General features: G+C 37.0%; 1 protein-coding gene across 1 annotated transcript in view; it reads left to right on the forward strand.

The window, feature by feature from the left end:
* LOC149284296 (extracellular matrix organizing protein FRAS1-like) overlaps positions 1-16,364 on the forward strand; it is a 196,768-nt gene that overhangs the window by 101,265 nt on the left and 79,139 nt on the right. The window contains exons 11-17 of the mRNA XM_089496882.1: positions 1,136-1,174; positions 3,107-3,254; positions 3,769-3,912; positions 6,437-6,571; positions 7,827-7,970; positions 10,287-10,427; positions 12,913-13,053. Of these exons, the coding sequence (XP_089353008.1) occupies positions 1,136-1,174; positions 3,107-3,254; positions 3,769-3,912; positions 6,437-6,571; positions 7,827-7,970; positions 10,287-10,427; positions 12,913-13,053 (892 nt within the window). The remainder of the gene's footprint in view (positions 1-1,135; positions 1,175-3,106; positions 3,255-3,768; positions 3,913-6,436; positions 6,572-7,826; positions 7,971-10,286; positions 10,428-12,912; positions 13,054-16,364) is intronic.

Consider the following 16,364-nt stretch of genomic DNA (forward strand, 5'->3'; position numbering starts at 1 on the left):
TTTATGTTAATTAATAGAACATAAAAAATACCTATACATCTTTTAACATACTTGCATTGACTGATTTAATGTCTGCCCTAGGGCAGTACCCCAGCTTCTGAATGTCATGCATTAGGTGGCTCTGAAGAGCTACTACAAAGGTCATCATAGCCCTCCTCAGCAAACCTGAGTTGATTTTTCACACCTGTCGGGGTGTGTGAGGGACGCCAGTTGCCCAGTTGGCTGCCACCCCCACAGACCTCCTGCCCTAGGTCTTTTTGGCCTTTGTCAGAGTACACAACTGCATAATAGGTGGCAATTTTAAGATATTTCTAGTGAAATACGCCAGCCTACTCATTTTCAAATGTTTTTTTTTGGGGGGACTTTCTAGTTCCTCCTACTATCATGTTTTCTACTCCAGTGAAAAAGGAGCAAAAATAAAAATGATCAACCAACTGGGTAAGGGGTACCAATTACATGATCAGATATACCATCTCCCCAACAGAAAAGACAAGAAATGGAAGTCCAGTCCAAACACTGCTAACTGTTGTAGCATACAGTATAACATATAGGTATTTTTATGTTTTCTTTTCAATGTAAAGTGTTTTGTAGGTGACAGCTCTTCTGTAACAGAATTAAAGATCAATATTTGTTAACAGAATTGATGTTACGAGTCAAGGAGCAGTATATGACATCATCATACTGTATATCACATCATCATACTGTAAATTATTTTCTCCATCTTACTCTTCCCACCACTTGGATAAAATTCCCAGTACAGTATACAAAAACACTTTTTATTATACAGAAAATAAACATATACATAAAATTAAAATTAGAATTCGGGAGCACACGAAGAAAGGATATGAATCCTATATCTTAGAATTTATTGTGTATAAATATGGAACTCTCTGGATTTGCCAAACATTTCTGTACAAGTAACACATCAGAAAGGCTTCACTAAATGTTCATTTATTCCCATAGTTTAAGACCTTAAATCTATGTAACATGTAAACATTAGAGCAGCAGTCCTTTGAATCTATGTAGTAGATTATCCTGGAATGCAGGTTCCAGTACTTAGGGAATGTTTGCAATGCATCGGATAAATGTGCTGATGGAATATATTCACACAGCTATTTCTTTTCTTGTCTCCCAGTATTCTCTTTCTGATATGGTTGGAGTAAAACATTTGATGGTAAGTATAGCCGTGGTCTGGATTTATCTCAGCTGTATTCATGACAGTATTGATGGATTTCATCCATGGTGTAAATCCATCTGTATTTATATGTTTCTATTCGCAAACTTGGAATAAGCGTGAACAGTAGGCTTAAGCGAGCCATAGCTTAAATGAAAAAGGGGTGAACACACAGAAATTTCCACTACTTAGTAGTACAGTAAGGACTACGTTTAAAAACAATATGTAAAAAAAAAAACAAAAAAACCCACATTTTATCTTCTGGGTTTTGCATATTTCCACTTCAAGTAGAACAGAAAATGATAGACGTAGACTTGCTCAGCCTTATTATAATAATCACCTTATAGTCTGAGATAATTCATTTTTCCAATATGTGCTTATTAATCCCTAGGCATTAAGAGCTTGCATAGTAAATCCACATACATATATAGAGGTGTGTGCACCAAAGCTAGCGGTATTTCGTATAAAATTACTGATTGAATGCACACATGTGAAAGATACATTTCAAGGAAAATAGTGAAGCTTTACTCCCACTCTCTGATTGAACATTTGCTGTCAAAGCAGAACAAATTTTCCACCTTCATATTAAAATAGAACTGTCACCCTTTCTACATTGAACATTTCACAGTTCTATACGTAAAATAAATCCGCGTAACTCTCTTTTGATTAAAATAAGCAATGTTTTGTATGTTAGCCATGGATAAAGGAGTTTTATCTTTTCTGAATGATTATTACTCATCTTGATGTTATCTCACCACTATTGTTAAGTTGCTGATTGTTTTTGATTTGTTCGGACAGCCTTTGTAATGGTGGGAAAGAACTAGATTAGATAATGCTGGATCTGCCACATTGAGCCACAGATCTGAGCCTCCATGAAGTTAATATGTAAACTCAACATGTCCTAAGCAATAAGAGGGCTTGGCCAACAAAAAGAAGCTAGTAGGTAGTCAACTTATTAGTAGAAAAAACATACAGTGTGCTAGTCATAGTAATAACCATATAGCCTTGTAGTTATCACCATACTTTTTATTTATATATATATATATATATATATATATATATATATATATATATATTATTTTTTTTTAATTATTATTTTTTTTAAATTTTTTTTATTTTTTTTAAATTACATTTTATAGGCAGAAAAGCAAGTTTATTGTCTCTTTAAGAGATGGAAGGCTAAAAGCCGTGGCGTTGTCAGTTCCCCTTTAAACTGAGTAATGATATTTCAGTTTACGGTGTTACATCTTGTTTTTTCTCATGGCAGTATTTGAGATAATTATATTTAAAAGGCCAGCGTTTTAACCATCAAATGGTGGTTTAGGCAGCGAGGGAAAGAGAGTTAATTAACATTAAGTTAAATAGCATGGATCAAATTGAAGCATTAGAATCACCAAAGTGCAAATAGAGTGATTTATTCCTTAATGGTGACATTAGTTAGTTAACTGAGAAGCACAAATAGGCTTTTTTTATTTAAAAATAAAATGATACATAGCTGCTTGAGTAACTGCATTAACAAAGGTCTTCAAGAGGGTTATAGAGAAGTATATTTCAAAAGAGGAATAATGGTAGAATAAAATTAGATGACCAGAAGCTCAGGTGAAATATAAGGACATTTTACTTCACTGGCATGGTTGTAGACAAGTGGAACTGCTTTCCAGCAGAAGCGATAGAGATTAAATTATGTTTCTATAAACTGGATTTTTACCAAAATTAGTGGGACAGCTGACTTTTACTATAACTAATGAACTATGTGGCTTTTACCGTAACTAATGATATATTGCCTTTAACACTACACATTTCTCTCTTTGGTAGGAACATGATAAAGGCATGGGATGTTTTCTCTGTATATATATATATATATATATGTATATATATATATATGTAACAGGAAATTTCATAATGAGCCATTCATCCACTTTTGTTTTCCAGAACGGTGACAAGTGGACCAGAGGTCTGTGTGACATCTGTGAGTGCAAAAATGGCCACGTGACCTGCTTCTCGCCATCTTGTCCTACATGCCCGGTTGGCACGCTAGCTGTGAATGTGGCAGGAGAGTGCTGTCCGCAATGCAAGCCAGGTACGTAGCCACTGCTGTTACTCTACGTGAGGACACTTCAGCATTACTTTTTCTAATGTCAGCTTAGAGCCAAAATGGAAGAATATGTGAATACATGACCCCAAGAGCAGCTGCTTCATACAGTGTGAATTTATTTTCATTTTTTTTACAGTATGGCAAGGATAGGAAATCAAAGTTAACGCTATTAGATAGGAAAAGCTACTTATAAAATGTTATGAAACTCAAGCCAATAAGTATAAAGAGTAATACCAGTCACATCTATGGATTCTAAGTAGCCATTTGATGACTAGGTGGTCCTTTTTGCCCATTCTAAAAATTAGATCTTTGAGACATTAGACAAAGCACACGTCATTGCACCTTACAAAACCTCCTAATATTGTGAGTAATAGAGAGAGAATACGTCTCTCAGAAACAAACTCAGATGCTGTTTGCTTCACCTTGTTCATTACAGAACCGTAATTTCTCTGTGGGGTAGAATACAAATCTCCTGATTTGTCTTTCCTTTTCATTTTAGAACAGTGTCACCGAGACTGCTTAACCTGTTCTCAGTCTGTTGACTATTGTGACATCTGCCGTGACGAGGCCCGGTTGCTGCAGATGGGACGCTGCGTGTTCAGCTGCGACCCTGGATTCTATGTTGATGGGAAAACATGTCGAGGTACACTGTGCTCCAGCTGTGGCGAAATGGGTCTTCTGTTTTTTCCTCCATTATTAAAGCATCTGCGAGCATGATAATATTCTATATCCTACAGTTAACCTTTTCTGCGGCTGGGTAGGCTTTCTGCATCTCGCCTTCGATCAAAGGATGTTTTACAGAATTATTGCGCAAGCCTACTGAGTAATAAAGCACTTCTAAATATTCCATAATATTTTACCCCATTTTTAGGATTCTTTAGGGGAGGATTCCACATTTTCATTATTATGATCAATATTTTCCCATAGATGTGCTCGCTTCAGCTTGTAATGATTTTGGAACACAAATGTGAATAACAAAATTGGTAACACCTCTGAGAATTAAATATAAATACTGAGTTTTACTAAAATGTTCAAAATGTGTCTATTAACTGTATCACATAGAGTAACCCTCTGAAACAATATCGGCATATTGGGCTTGATTTAATGATCCGTCTAATCCTTAATTGATTTTAACAGATGTAAAAAAATAAATGGCTCGTGATTCAATGACCTGTCTAAATTCAAATTCTCGGGGGGTAGAATTGAGAAAATGGCCATCAAAAATTCTACAATGAACGTTAACAGAAACATCTGCAATTAAGTCCAAAGCAAATGAGCAAAATTGATACATTTTAGTCAGATCAAAAACTCAATAGAACATTTTAAACTTTTATCTCAGACAAATTAATTGCGAGATGAGATTTAATGTGCCAGTATTGCAAAGCATTACAGAATAGTGTGGTTTATGAAGTGTATTTGTATATAGTTTACTATATAATAATTGTAATTTTAATAATGATTAACACATACATAATTGCAAAAAAAAATAAAAAATATTAAAAAGCTTAACTAAGTATTATACTCCATGAGTGCATTTCAAAGTTTATTTTTCTATTAGAATATATTTTTATTTCTCCTATATTTAATTTCTTGATTGTTTGATAGCAACTTGCAACATGTATCCTTGTAAAGCATAAAAGGTTCACAGACTTTTGGCATGAAGCCCCTTCAAATGAATAATGAATTAATGTTTTTTATTCCCTTAATACTCCCCTTTTTAAAAGATCCTTCTTAAGTTAGTAAAGGAACAGTTTAATGTCCCTGAGACCCTTACTATTAAAGAAGGCATATTAACGTGTGAGCAATGTAATATTCATTCTTCCAAATGAAAAAAATAAATAAATAAAGCAATTACCTGATACAGAATTTGCAGCCATGCTGCAAAATCTTTGTTCGTGATCTGACATTTTTTGCCACAGATTGGCGCTCCGGGGTTTAAGCAGACCCCATGCACAGAGCATTTACCAGAGTCGGAGGTGCTGGGCATTTAGCTTTCTGTAGAATCCCCCATGTATTTGTGCAACATCATATGCATTAAAGTGCACGTGATGGCTGCAGTGTCCCTTAAATGGATTTAGTATCATAATATTTGTTTTCATTTTCTTTTCGTATGGAGGGGATCTGGACACTTTACTGCTAGTGTAGATTAATTGAACATAAATGTTCAACTACTTTGATCTCAATTGGCTCCCCAGAGGTTTGCTTTGATCTGATTAGACAAGTGATGATTCCATGTTTCCCCGAAGAAATTGTGAGTTATGTTCAGTAACGTACACGACATTGAGCAGTTAAGGCTTGTTACTTGACTATGTGCCCTGGGAGTTCAGTTGCTTACGATGAGTATCATTTTAGCACTTTTTGTTCTCCATTAGTCTGGATTTTAGACAGTTCCATGGATCTCGCCCATCATTTTTATTTCTCAAAGAATGTAACAGTTTTGGAGATATTAGTTGTGCTTCTGCTTTGACTTGTTAGCTAATGGGGAATAACAATACTCATTAGTTTGAGATAGACAATCTCAGTAAAAAAACTTTCTGAGGCCCACTGACAGAGCTGCCAGGTTAACCTCCTCAAACATCATTGTTGACTTGTCTACCATGCTACTGATGGCTTCCATATGAGTTTATATGCTCATGGCTTTACTGAAATGAATGACATCTGCTCCCTTTGCCCCTATATTCTGTACATTATTTTGCCGATATATATGAGAAGGTTTCAACGAAATATATTGAGAAGAACTATGAAAGACAATTTAGTCCAATTTGTCTGTAAAGCATCCCTTTAACTCCATCATCGCACTCTTTATCCCTATCAGGTGTGGAACTTTAATTATACGGTAATGTATTCATTGAGCTCGGCAAATGTGATACCAAATAGGAAGGTTCTTGTTCCAAAAGTAATTGACAGAAACACAGAACTGGAATTTAATCCGTTTCAGTCATAGTCACCTTTTATTTTTGCAGAAAGACCGTTGCCGCTTAGCCTTTTCTGTATGTTTTCTTTTTTGCTGTTCAAACTGTCGCTGTGCTACAAGTGCCCAGGGCTTCTGCAATGCTTCCCTGGAATATATTAATAATGTCTTTTAATGAGGATTGAAAAGACAGATGATATTGCGTGTATGCTGTTGGGTCTTAATAACATCGCTTTTCTCTTTTTTGTGTATATAGCGTGCAAAGAAACATGCTCCACTTGCAAAAATGGCTTTGAGTGTACGTCCTGTGCAGCACCGCTCCTCCTGGAAGATGGTCAATGTGTGACCTCCTGTAGACATGGTTATTTCCAGAACCACCATGTCTGTGCAGGTAATTGGCCCCGTGCGTGCCGAGAGCCCTTAGTTAAACGTTCAATTCATATTTATTATTATGTGTGAATAGAATGAAATATTGATGACCCATGTGGGCTATACCTTAACAATATTCTTGGTTCTTCAGAGGTTCCAGGAAATGAGGGCCTCAAACACCGTTGGGTATCGGTTTATTGCTTAATGGTTTAAATTCATTTTCTCAGGTATTAAAGAGACAATAATTGTTTAGATTTGAATCCCTGGTATAATTGTTTTACTGTTAGAATCAACTTCTGTTGATGTTTCTGTGCATTGGAAATTCGTATGCAGAATGTTATTTACTTTGTTTGTATTTGAGTTTTCACCTCTCTGGAGCTCTGGGCATACCAACTGCTCATTTTATGGCTTAATTTTTAAAGCAATGGCTACATGCGTTTATGTGAGCAAATATTCCCTCCGCTGAACGAACCTGGGAAAATCTGCTTATTGGCTCTCTTGGGAATAAATCCAATTTGCGTTAGTTCAGGCTGGCTGCACTCATTGCATAATACGAAGCCGGTGGAGAATGCCCTGAATTCTAGAGTGTCCATAATTCATTTTCAACAACCCATAGAAAAGAATGACTCCGGTTAACGCCATATAGCATTCCACAACATAGGATTTGGTTTGTGATAAGTATTATCTTTTGTTGGGGTCTGGCAAGCAGGGACTACACCGGTAATATTTCCCAGATGACCCAGACACGGTCATAAGAGTAGAGAAGAGTAGCAACATTTGGATGGAAACCTAGATTAGACCTTAATTAGGTCTTGGTCTTGTCTTAGATTTGGGATATCTTTATGCCTATCCCATCTATGTGTAAATTCCCTCACTGTATTAGCCTCTACCACTTCTCCTGGGAGGTTGTTCCATTTATCTACCACCATATCCTAGTAGATAAATGGGGACAGTTATGGATGAGCAGCGAGTCATTAATAACAACCTGATAGACACTTACACCATGATTGTACGTGTTTTTATACAGTTTTAGGGCTCCAGTATCAAATATCAGCATATCAAATGCATATGTATGTATAAATAGCAGTCCCTATACTCAACTGTTCTCAAGGGCCTAAAACACAATGGAGTCCCAGGATGCCGCGGAACACTGTTGAAACAGAATACAAATGGTTTTGTTATTGGGTTGTATGGTGCCATCATATTCCGCAGCGCTGTACAGTGGGATAGAACTGCTTGTCTGTGTCTCTGATGTCCCCTAAAATTCTCTTTTACAGCTTGTCACGAATCGTGTGCCGCTTGTCGTGGACCATCAAAAGCGGACTGCTTGAGCTGCAAGGATCCATCACGGGTTATGCGTAGCGGGTACTGTGATTCCAGCTGCGGCCCAGGATTCTACGTGCAGAACGCAACATGCGCAGGTAGTTCCTTTGCTCAGAATAGGGACCTCTTACCTGGTGTGACCTCTGTAATGAAAGCACAGATATGTCTGTTGGAAGAACTACAAGTGCCTACCTAAAATTAAAAAAACATCAGAAGCGCATGTTCCAGCAAGTAGGAGTTGACATGCAGGCAAAATAACTGATGTAGTGATAGCATTAGTTGGCATTAATGGAAGAAAAGAATCAATTCATCAATTTTACAATACCTTTAATAGCTGCTATTTAGTTCTCAAATATCAAAACGGCAGCTAGATGATAATATCAAAAGAACCGGCTTGAGTATGGCAATGAAAGCGACAGCATGCCACTGCAGGTTGATGCTGTAAAGGTAGAGACGGTAATGGAGTTCGGTTTTTTTAACCCTTTATGTTCCCGTGGCTCTATTAGTAAAAATAATGGTATAAGTAGTAAAAAGAAAATTATTCAGGGATAGAACAGGTTACATGCCTGATTACATGTTAATTGAGGAAATCCGGAAACTCACTATGGACTCAAATTGACAACCTCATAATACTGAATCAGTAACAAAACTATACCTATGAAATATTAATTGTGCCGGATTGCATGGAGAACATATTGTTCCTTTGCAGACTGCAGATTGTTTTTTTTTGCTTTTTTAATGTGTCTATAAAAATTCTTAACCGTGTCAGTGCTGAATTATATACAAGGAGAGCTGCTTGATAAAGTGTTTACGCAAGGAGCATGTAGATGAAATTTTGACATTTTGTGAGCAAATCTTTATCTAAAGTACCATAGTTAATTAGCTCTTTAATATCATAATTTTTAGACCCAGCATGCTCACCAGTCAGTCTACACCATTTGAAAAGATACTAAGACAAAATATTAATTGCATTCTGAAATGTGTTTTTTTTTATTGAGGAATATTGTTTTTTTTTAAAGTGGGGGTGTAATTTTTCCGAGTTTCAGACAAGGACATGTGCGATCTCATTGAACTTCCATGTCTTTGCAAGCAACTTGCAGATTAGTGAACTGGCTGGCTAGTTCTGTAAAAGGTGAAAGTCGTAGGTACATCTGACCCTCCAGGAACACCTAACCAGAATGCTCTTCAAATTTTGGCCTTTTCTGGTATGTGCGGAGAAGGCTTTATTTCCATACCACCTGAGAACTTTTTCATGTATTTTTTTCAGTTCACTGAAAGGATATACACTTATGAATGGTTTACACTTTGGATTATGAAGAGCCATTCCCAGTGAGCTTTTGCTGCAAAAATAGCCTGAATGGCCTTGTTTAAAAGTCACCTCATTGATTAAACTATGCATTATGCAGGGCCATTCTCACCAAGAACTTTGTGAGGGATGGCTCTGCACAATACAACTAGGGAGTTGAAACGACCGCCTGCCAACTCTCACTTTAGTGAATAAACCAAAGGCTTACTAAATTTATAGTGCTTACAAAAAGTGGTCACCCTCTTTCAGAGTAAGTCAATATCAGCTTTGCATTTTTAATAATATGTCAATCTTATTTGCAAACTTTCTCCAGTATTAAGTAGGGCTTGAGATTCCCATCCAGAATGGATTACAGATGAGTAACCTTTAGTCTTCTTTATGACCATTATTTGGCACAGTAAGCAGCACCATGTAAAGCGGAAAAGCTCCTTAAAACTGACAGATCCACTCATTTGAAGAAATGATGCACCAGCTGATTGCTTGATGTGCTCCGCAGTCCATCAGACCAGACAATGAGCCATGCCGCCAGTACAGTAATGTCTGTGAACAGTACTTTGTTTCCTGTAGTATGGAAAGCACTGACAGGACAAGATACTTTACGGGGGGGGGGGGGGGGAGGTTTCAGCAGAAGGCAACAACTTCATTACGGGAATGATAAATGTCAATGCGATAGATTCTATGTTTATTTTATGAAGATATGTGTCTCTTACACAGTATTACTTTCATTTTTTGATAAACACTGAACATTGATATAAGCCGTATTACTTGTACCCTTTTTTGCGCAGATGGTAAGTTGGACAGTGCATGGAATTTTAAACAAGGAACTTTCTTTAAAGCCAAATGGCCCAGTATACAGTTGCAGGAAAAAACAATGACATGATTTCACCATGACCTGAATGTCATTATTTCGAGTGGCCATCTGGCTCTGTGTTTCACCTTGTCAAGGACAAGGAGTTTTTCCAACGAGAATTGGAGAATCTTTAAAAATGTGGAAAAAAAAATGCCACATCAAGGCCTTATTCATAGGAAATGCTTACCTTGTTTTTTTGTTTGTAATAATATATTATTTTCATGCAATAATTACATTTTTCTATTTTCTTCCTTTAAGCTTGTGATCCTTCATGTGAAACGTGCTTGGCCGATAACAGTAGATGTTTAACCTGTGCCCGGGGCAGAATGTTTTACAGAGGGAAATGTGTTCTGGAATGCCCCGAGGGGTATTACGCGGACGTCGCAGGGTTGTGCACAGGTAATTGTCCAATCCAAAGGAAGCAGAAAGACATCTTGGATTGCACTTAGCTCCAAAGATTTTCCCTGTTCGTTATTTTGCCATCTAGCTGTTAACCCATTGATAACTTTAAATAATAAACCTCTACAAAATATTATTTCATCTTTACTATTATTTTTCATTGTGTGCACCATAATAATTTGATATATTATCCTCGGCCAGTTCATCACATTTCCAATTACATACTGGCTACATTAACTCAAGTTGCCTCTAAAAGCATCTTACCGTGTACACTTACCTATAAAAGATATATATTTGGCCAGAAATATCAGACATATTGTTAGAACGCTATGTCACATTTTACAAATCTCACAGTTCTATACACTAATGTACCTAAAATGTTGTATGTAAATTACAATGGGACTACCTGTTTTAACTTCCTGTTCCCAGGTTCTGCAGGATCATTCCTTCCTTTTGTTATCACTTGCCAATGTTAAGTTGCTGATTGTTGTTGATTAGTTCAGCTAGTCCTTGTAAAGGTGGGTGGGAAGAATGGAGTGAAAATTACACTTACACTTGAGCACCGCAAAAGTGTTAAAACAGCCTTGGTCACGAAGGGTACAAAAAAAATAAAAAAAAAAGAGCCCGGTCCCTAAGGGGTTAATACATTATTTGAAGAAGCCACCCCAAACACATGTTTGATGAGTGCCTTTGATGAGGGAGTATTAAAAGGACAAAAGTATTCCAGTGGCTATAACTCTGTGGGCTACATGCTCGAAACTAAAAACAGGCATATTACTAAAATATCTTCTTATTCTCAATATCTTAATAGAAAAAAAAAGGTAAAAGTTACACTTGTAATGATACAAACAGAGAATGCTGAGAAATGTGCGTGCTACTACATGCTGATGTCCGCAGAAACCATCTTCCATATCAGAAGATTATCCAGTGACATTATTTATCCTCCTCAATTGCCTATTTTCACACAACGCAGTTTGGATTCTAGTCAGTTTTGATTAAATCGGTGGTTTTTTTTCACGGAGGAGCGAGACGAAATCAAATCAGCCTGGATATGATTCTGAACGACAAGCAATAAATAGTTGCCATTATTGCTAATTTTATGTCGTTTGTTACAAAGCAAGTGACAACTCACTGCTACAAGTACAGCACGTGGTATATGAAGAGAATTGCTGTTCCACGTTAAATGGCCCGATTCTCCAAAACTTTAAATTGTACTAATGTTTTTCCTTAGAACACAGACTGCCGTTTGTACGAATAAAACATATTTGATATATATATATAGTTATCTCTACCTTGGAAACCGTGCAGTAATACTTCCTTCTATTATTGCTGCTGCTATTGCATTCTGATTGTTTGTGAATATATAGGCAGATCACAGCTGTATGGCAGAGTTAGACTTATATTTCACGGAAGTCTGACTTGGGGAACAAAGTTTGAAAGAGCCATGAATTTGGAAACAATATAATGTGCTTTAAAGAGGAAGTATTCATATCAGCATGTTTTGTAAAGTTGGCTAGTTACTTGTCAAACATAGAAGAATAGCTTAAGGAGGAGGAATAATCATACAAATTCTGAGATTGTGTAGTAGAAATGGTTATTCCCTTGGTATATACATAATGTGGGTTCCTGATATGTATATTACCTATTTTGATCTATAACACAATTACATAGGTTTAGGATTTTGTGGGACAGATCTGCGTTAAATAAAGCTAAAATTGAAGGTCCCTCCAGCCATATTTTAACCTTAAATGTATATTAGTAAATTTGGCCTAAACTGTAATGCATTTTACTGCACACAAATCAGTGACGGCATTCTTTAGTCTTATTTTACTCCTCCTCTTGGCTGCCTCTACTCTAAGCAGGACGTGTACTCAGGTATGCTTCCTGCCCATGCTCGATAGCACTCCTATTGAAATTAGTGGGAGCAGCAAAAGTATACAAGGATCCTGCTGAACACTGATGTATTGTTACAGCTACAAACAATTACCGTGCTGCTGTATGTTTCAGTGGAAAAGGAGATCTTATCTTGATGGCATCTAGAAGAGTGGTCACAGGAATATTTCATAGTTTGCCATATGGACACTTTTCAAACCTTGTGCGAGTATTACAAGCAACCATTTGCTTTGGCCACCAATTATTGAATATCTCTTTATCGAGTAAAGTGAAAACTAACGTGAACAGAGCAGCACCGAGGAGCAACTATAAAAACACGTGTCTAATAGATTTTGACTACTGCTGTTAGAAATCTTCATGAATGTTCCTAATGGCTTTCATATAACATTGGAAAGAGCTTGTTGAAATTTCTAGAACCAGAAACGCACTGGAGATGATGGCCAATGGGTATCTGATGGTGGAAATGTACTGGCTGGGTATGTGGACACGTTTTTTACACGTGTGGCGCTGTCAGCGTGCGCCAGATGCCTCAGATGTTTAATATTACATTTCTTATGTGATTTCACTGAAGCTTTATCATTTTCTCCCCCAGCCTGTCACAAGGAGTGTCCATCGTGTTCTGGACCCCTGGCTAATCAGTGCACATCCTGCCTACCACCTCTGACCTTGCTGAAAGGCCAATGTCTAAGCAACTGTGGAGAAGGATATTTCTCGGATGGCAGTCATTGCTATGGTACAAGACTTGTTTCATCTGCTGTCTGTCCATCTATCTATATGTCTCTCTATCTCCTACCTCCCCACCTTTCAAAAGTACAAAAGGAAACCTTTGACGTTTTTTGGTAGATATAATTATCTAGTTGAATAAGATTTTGAATTACGGTAGAAGAATAGAAATGCATCTCCTTCAATTTCAAAACCACTTTTTGCATACATATTACTGTGTAGAACACTTTGAGATCCTAGAAAAAGGGACATTGGGGAGAATAGATGGACAGTGGGATTCGGGTCCCAAGGAAGTACAGTCCCTCCTAAAGAGGGACACTGTGGTGGTATGCTATATATCATGTATGGATAAGACAGGATGGTTTTATATAAATGATTAATGCGAAATTTTGGGATGCATAGATATGAGAGAGAGAGGGGAGAGAGTGAGTCATGTTTGCTTATTACTACTTTAATATGTAGAACATAGCACCAAGTTAGTATTCTGGTGCCCTTACGGTTTTGCTCTTTTTAACTAAATTTGGAGAGCGAAAACAAAGATGAGATGTCTTTCCCAAAGCTATCAGGCTTTTTATGGTAAAATAATCTTTTTTTGTCAATATGTCAATCACTATTTCTCCTGTAGAATTTATTTGGACTATAATATAAATGAAAATAGAACAGGTTGCGGATCAAGGTCCCCGAGGCACAGAAATTTTTTGATTGCTGCTTGTCATTGAAAGATTGATTTTCTTATTTGCAACCCTTGGGTAGCAAAAGCGACATATTTCATTTAACATTACTGGCCTAGGGAAAGATCAGAAAATGATTTGGCAGCACAAGTGAATGCCACGCATCAAAAGTACACTCGGGTTTGTGTCATATGCACATTGGTAAATACTTATCAGGGAGAACAAAATTGACTGTAGATCAGGGATTGAAAATTGAAGGACTTCACTATTTTCACTGTAGGGATATTCAGCAAAAAAACCAAACACAGAGTGATCTGTAACACTGGTTCCGATAATCTTAAGACAAACCCTGGGTCTATCGTAAAGCACTTTGTAAGCCCCTAGAAGAAGCCCAATTATATTAATACGTGGGAGGTTGAAGAGCTTCCTCTCCAGTGACATACTACATAAAAATCGGTTAAAATTCTGAAACCATGTGGAAAGCCTTGGGCACTCAGCGCTTGTCTACCATTTGTATCTCCAGCCTGCCATCCATCATGTCGTACCTGTTTAGGCCCGGAAGTGTCACACTGTACAAAGTGTATGAAGTCAGAGGAGTCCCTTCAGGCTGTACAGCTCTACAGAGGAAAGCCGTACGGGACGTGTCACACGCATTGCAAGCCTCAGTTTTATGTGGACATCAGTAGCGTATGCCAAGGTAAGCCTATTACAGCCACTCCATTGTCCTGGAAGACCCATTCTTTTTCTACCAGCCGCAGCACACAGGAGCTTTATGATTGCGGGCATCTCTAAACAGCCTACAGCCACATGAAATATCACTTTCTGAATGTTGCATTGTTCATATGTAGTATAACCATATTAAGGAAATTATGTATATTTGATATTATATATAATCAAATGATTACATTAATACATTTTTTATTCTGTTTGTTTTTTGAAAATGAAAATTCTGACATATACGTGATTTCAATTTGGCGCCGCATTGCCGGTTGCAGATCGTGGCTATAAAAAAATCTGGCAATAGTATGTAACTGTGGACGCAAGTACAGGGCACTGCCCCAGCAGAAATCCCTATGCGTTATTTCAGCCCATCAACTGCACGGCAGAAAGTTATGAACAGGCAGATGGCAAACAAGCCTTTTTAGGAACCCTTTCTCTCAAGAAGCAGATGCTGAATGTTGCTGCATAGTATTGTTCTAGCCAGATCTATCCAATAAAACAGCTTGGTGTCAGACTGCGAAGGTACACATACAGTTTGTATGTATCATTGGCCACTGCTGCACTGGCTATTGATTTTATGAAAATTAAAGTATACCCTGTATACATTAAGTATAGCATAGATATTAGCCACATGCTTGACTTCTGTCGGTTCACCCTAAAGAAGAATGTGGAATCGGCAACGTTCACTGTTTGCATTGACTCTAGCACCATATTTTCTTATAGCTCCCTTCTGGAACATTTTTATTTCCAGAACCTAATCCAGATTTATAAAATATAATGATTTAAGGCAATGCATCATTAATTTTAATTAGCTGATCATAAATATTTCTAAGCGTCTGTCAAAACAAAACTAATGGACAACACTTTTTTGTGGTATATTGTTTAAAGTTAGCTTGTTTGTATCCCTTTCAAATATTGATAAGCTTACATTTTAATACCCAAAAATAATGAAAAAATGCCTTCCAGCATTTCAAATGTTTTAAAAAGGGCACTACTGTCATAGATGATGAAATACTGAGATAGATTTCATTGGCTTCTGAGAAGTTATACATTTAAATAGGTGGGTCAATTAGAATAAAGCCAGATCAACTTTATGTAAAAAAAAACAGGTGGATCAGGGTCCTGAAAGGGGGCTATAATTCCTAAATAGGGACACTTTTGAAAGAATCATAGGCTTGTGAGGCACATGTTTAATTTTTACCTGCCTTAGCTGTACCACTAGGTACAATTGGATTTCTGCTTGCTTTCCAGATAAGGGTCACAGATAATTCCGAGGCTTACAAAGTGGTTATTTGAGCTGTTCACCACGGATGCAGCTTAACATTACTAATGTCTTAAATACACGATGTATTAGTGGGTTTCTATTGAGCAACGTCAACTTGGGAGGTTCAGTCAATTAAGTGTGTCTTCACCCCCGGAAATCCCTCGCTCTTAACATGCACCTCGGGCAAGATGAAATAAAATACTAAAAAGCTAAAAGTAAGCTTGGGAGCAAGGCCCTCTTTACCTAATTTATCAGTTTCTCTTAGTCTGTCAGTTCTAGATTTGTCATTCCCCTTGAATATGTGTATTGTAAGAAGTATTGCGTAAATTGTTGGTGCTATATAAATAAAAGGTAATAATGATAATAATAATAATGATAATATAGTATCTGAACTGGAAACTAGGATTCATATCAGTTTGTTGTTTTCTTTGTTGTTGTTTTTTTTGCTTTGGTATTTTGTGAAAAAATAATTTTTAGGACTTGTGTATATTTTAAAGAGATCATTAACCTACCTTTTCCTAAAAAACCCAAATATTTTGTTAGAGTTGCTAGCTTCAGGCAGAGAAGTATAATTAGAAATACTCAGCTTCAGTGCTCTCAATTTCCCCTTTATTGCAGTTTACATTCTAAAGGAACTTGTAATGAGAAACAGTTCTATAATATTAG

Source organism: Sceloporus occidentalis, unplaced genomic scaffold (genome assembly GCF_023333645.1).
Source record: "Sceloporus occidentalis isolate IW3139 unplaced genomic scaffold, rSceOcc1.0.p SCAF_95, whole genome shotgun sequence".
NCBI classification, from domain to species: Eukaryota; Metazoa; Chordata; class Lepidosauria; order Squamata; family Phrynosomatidae; genus Sceloporus; species Sceloporus occidentalis.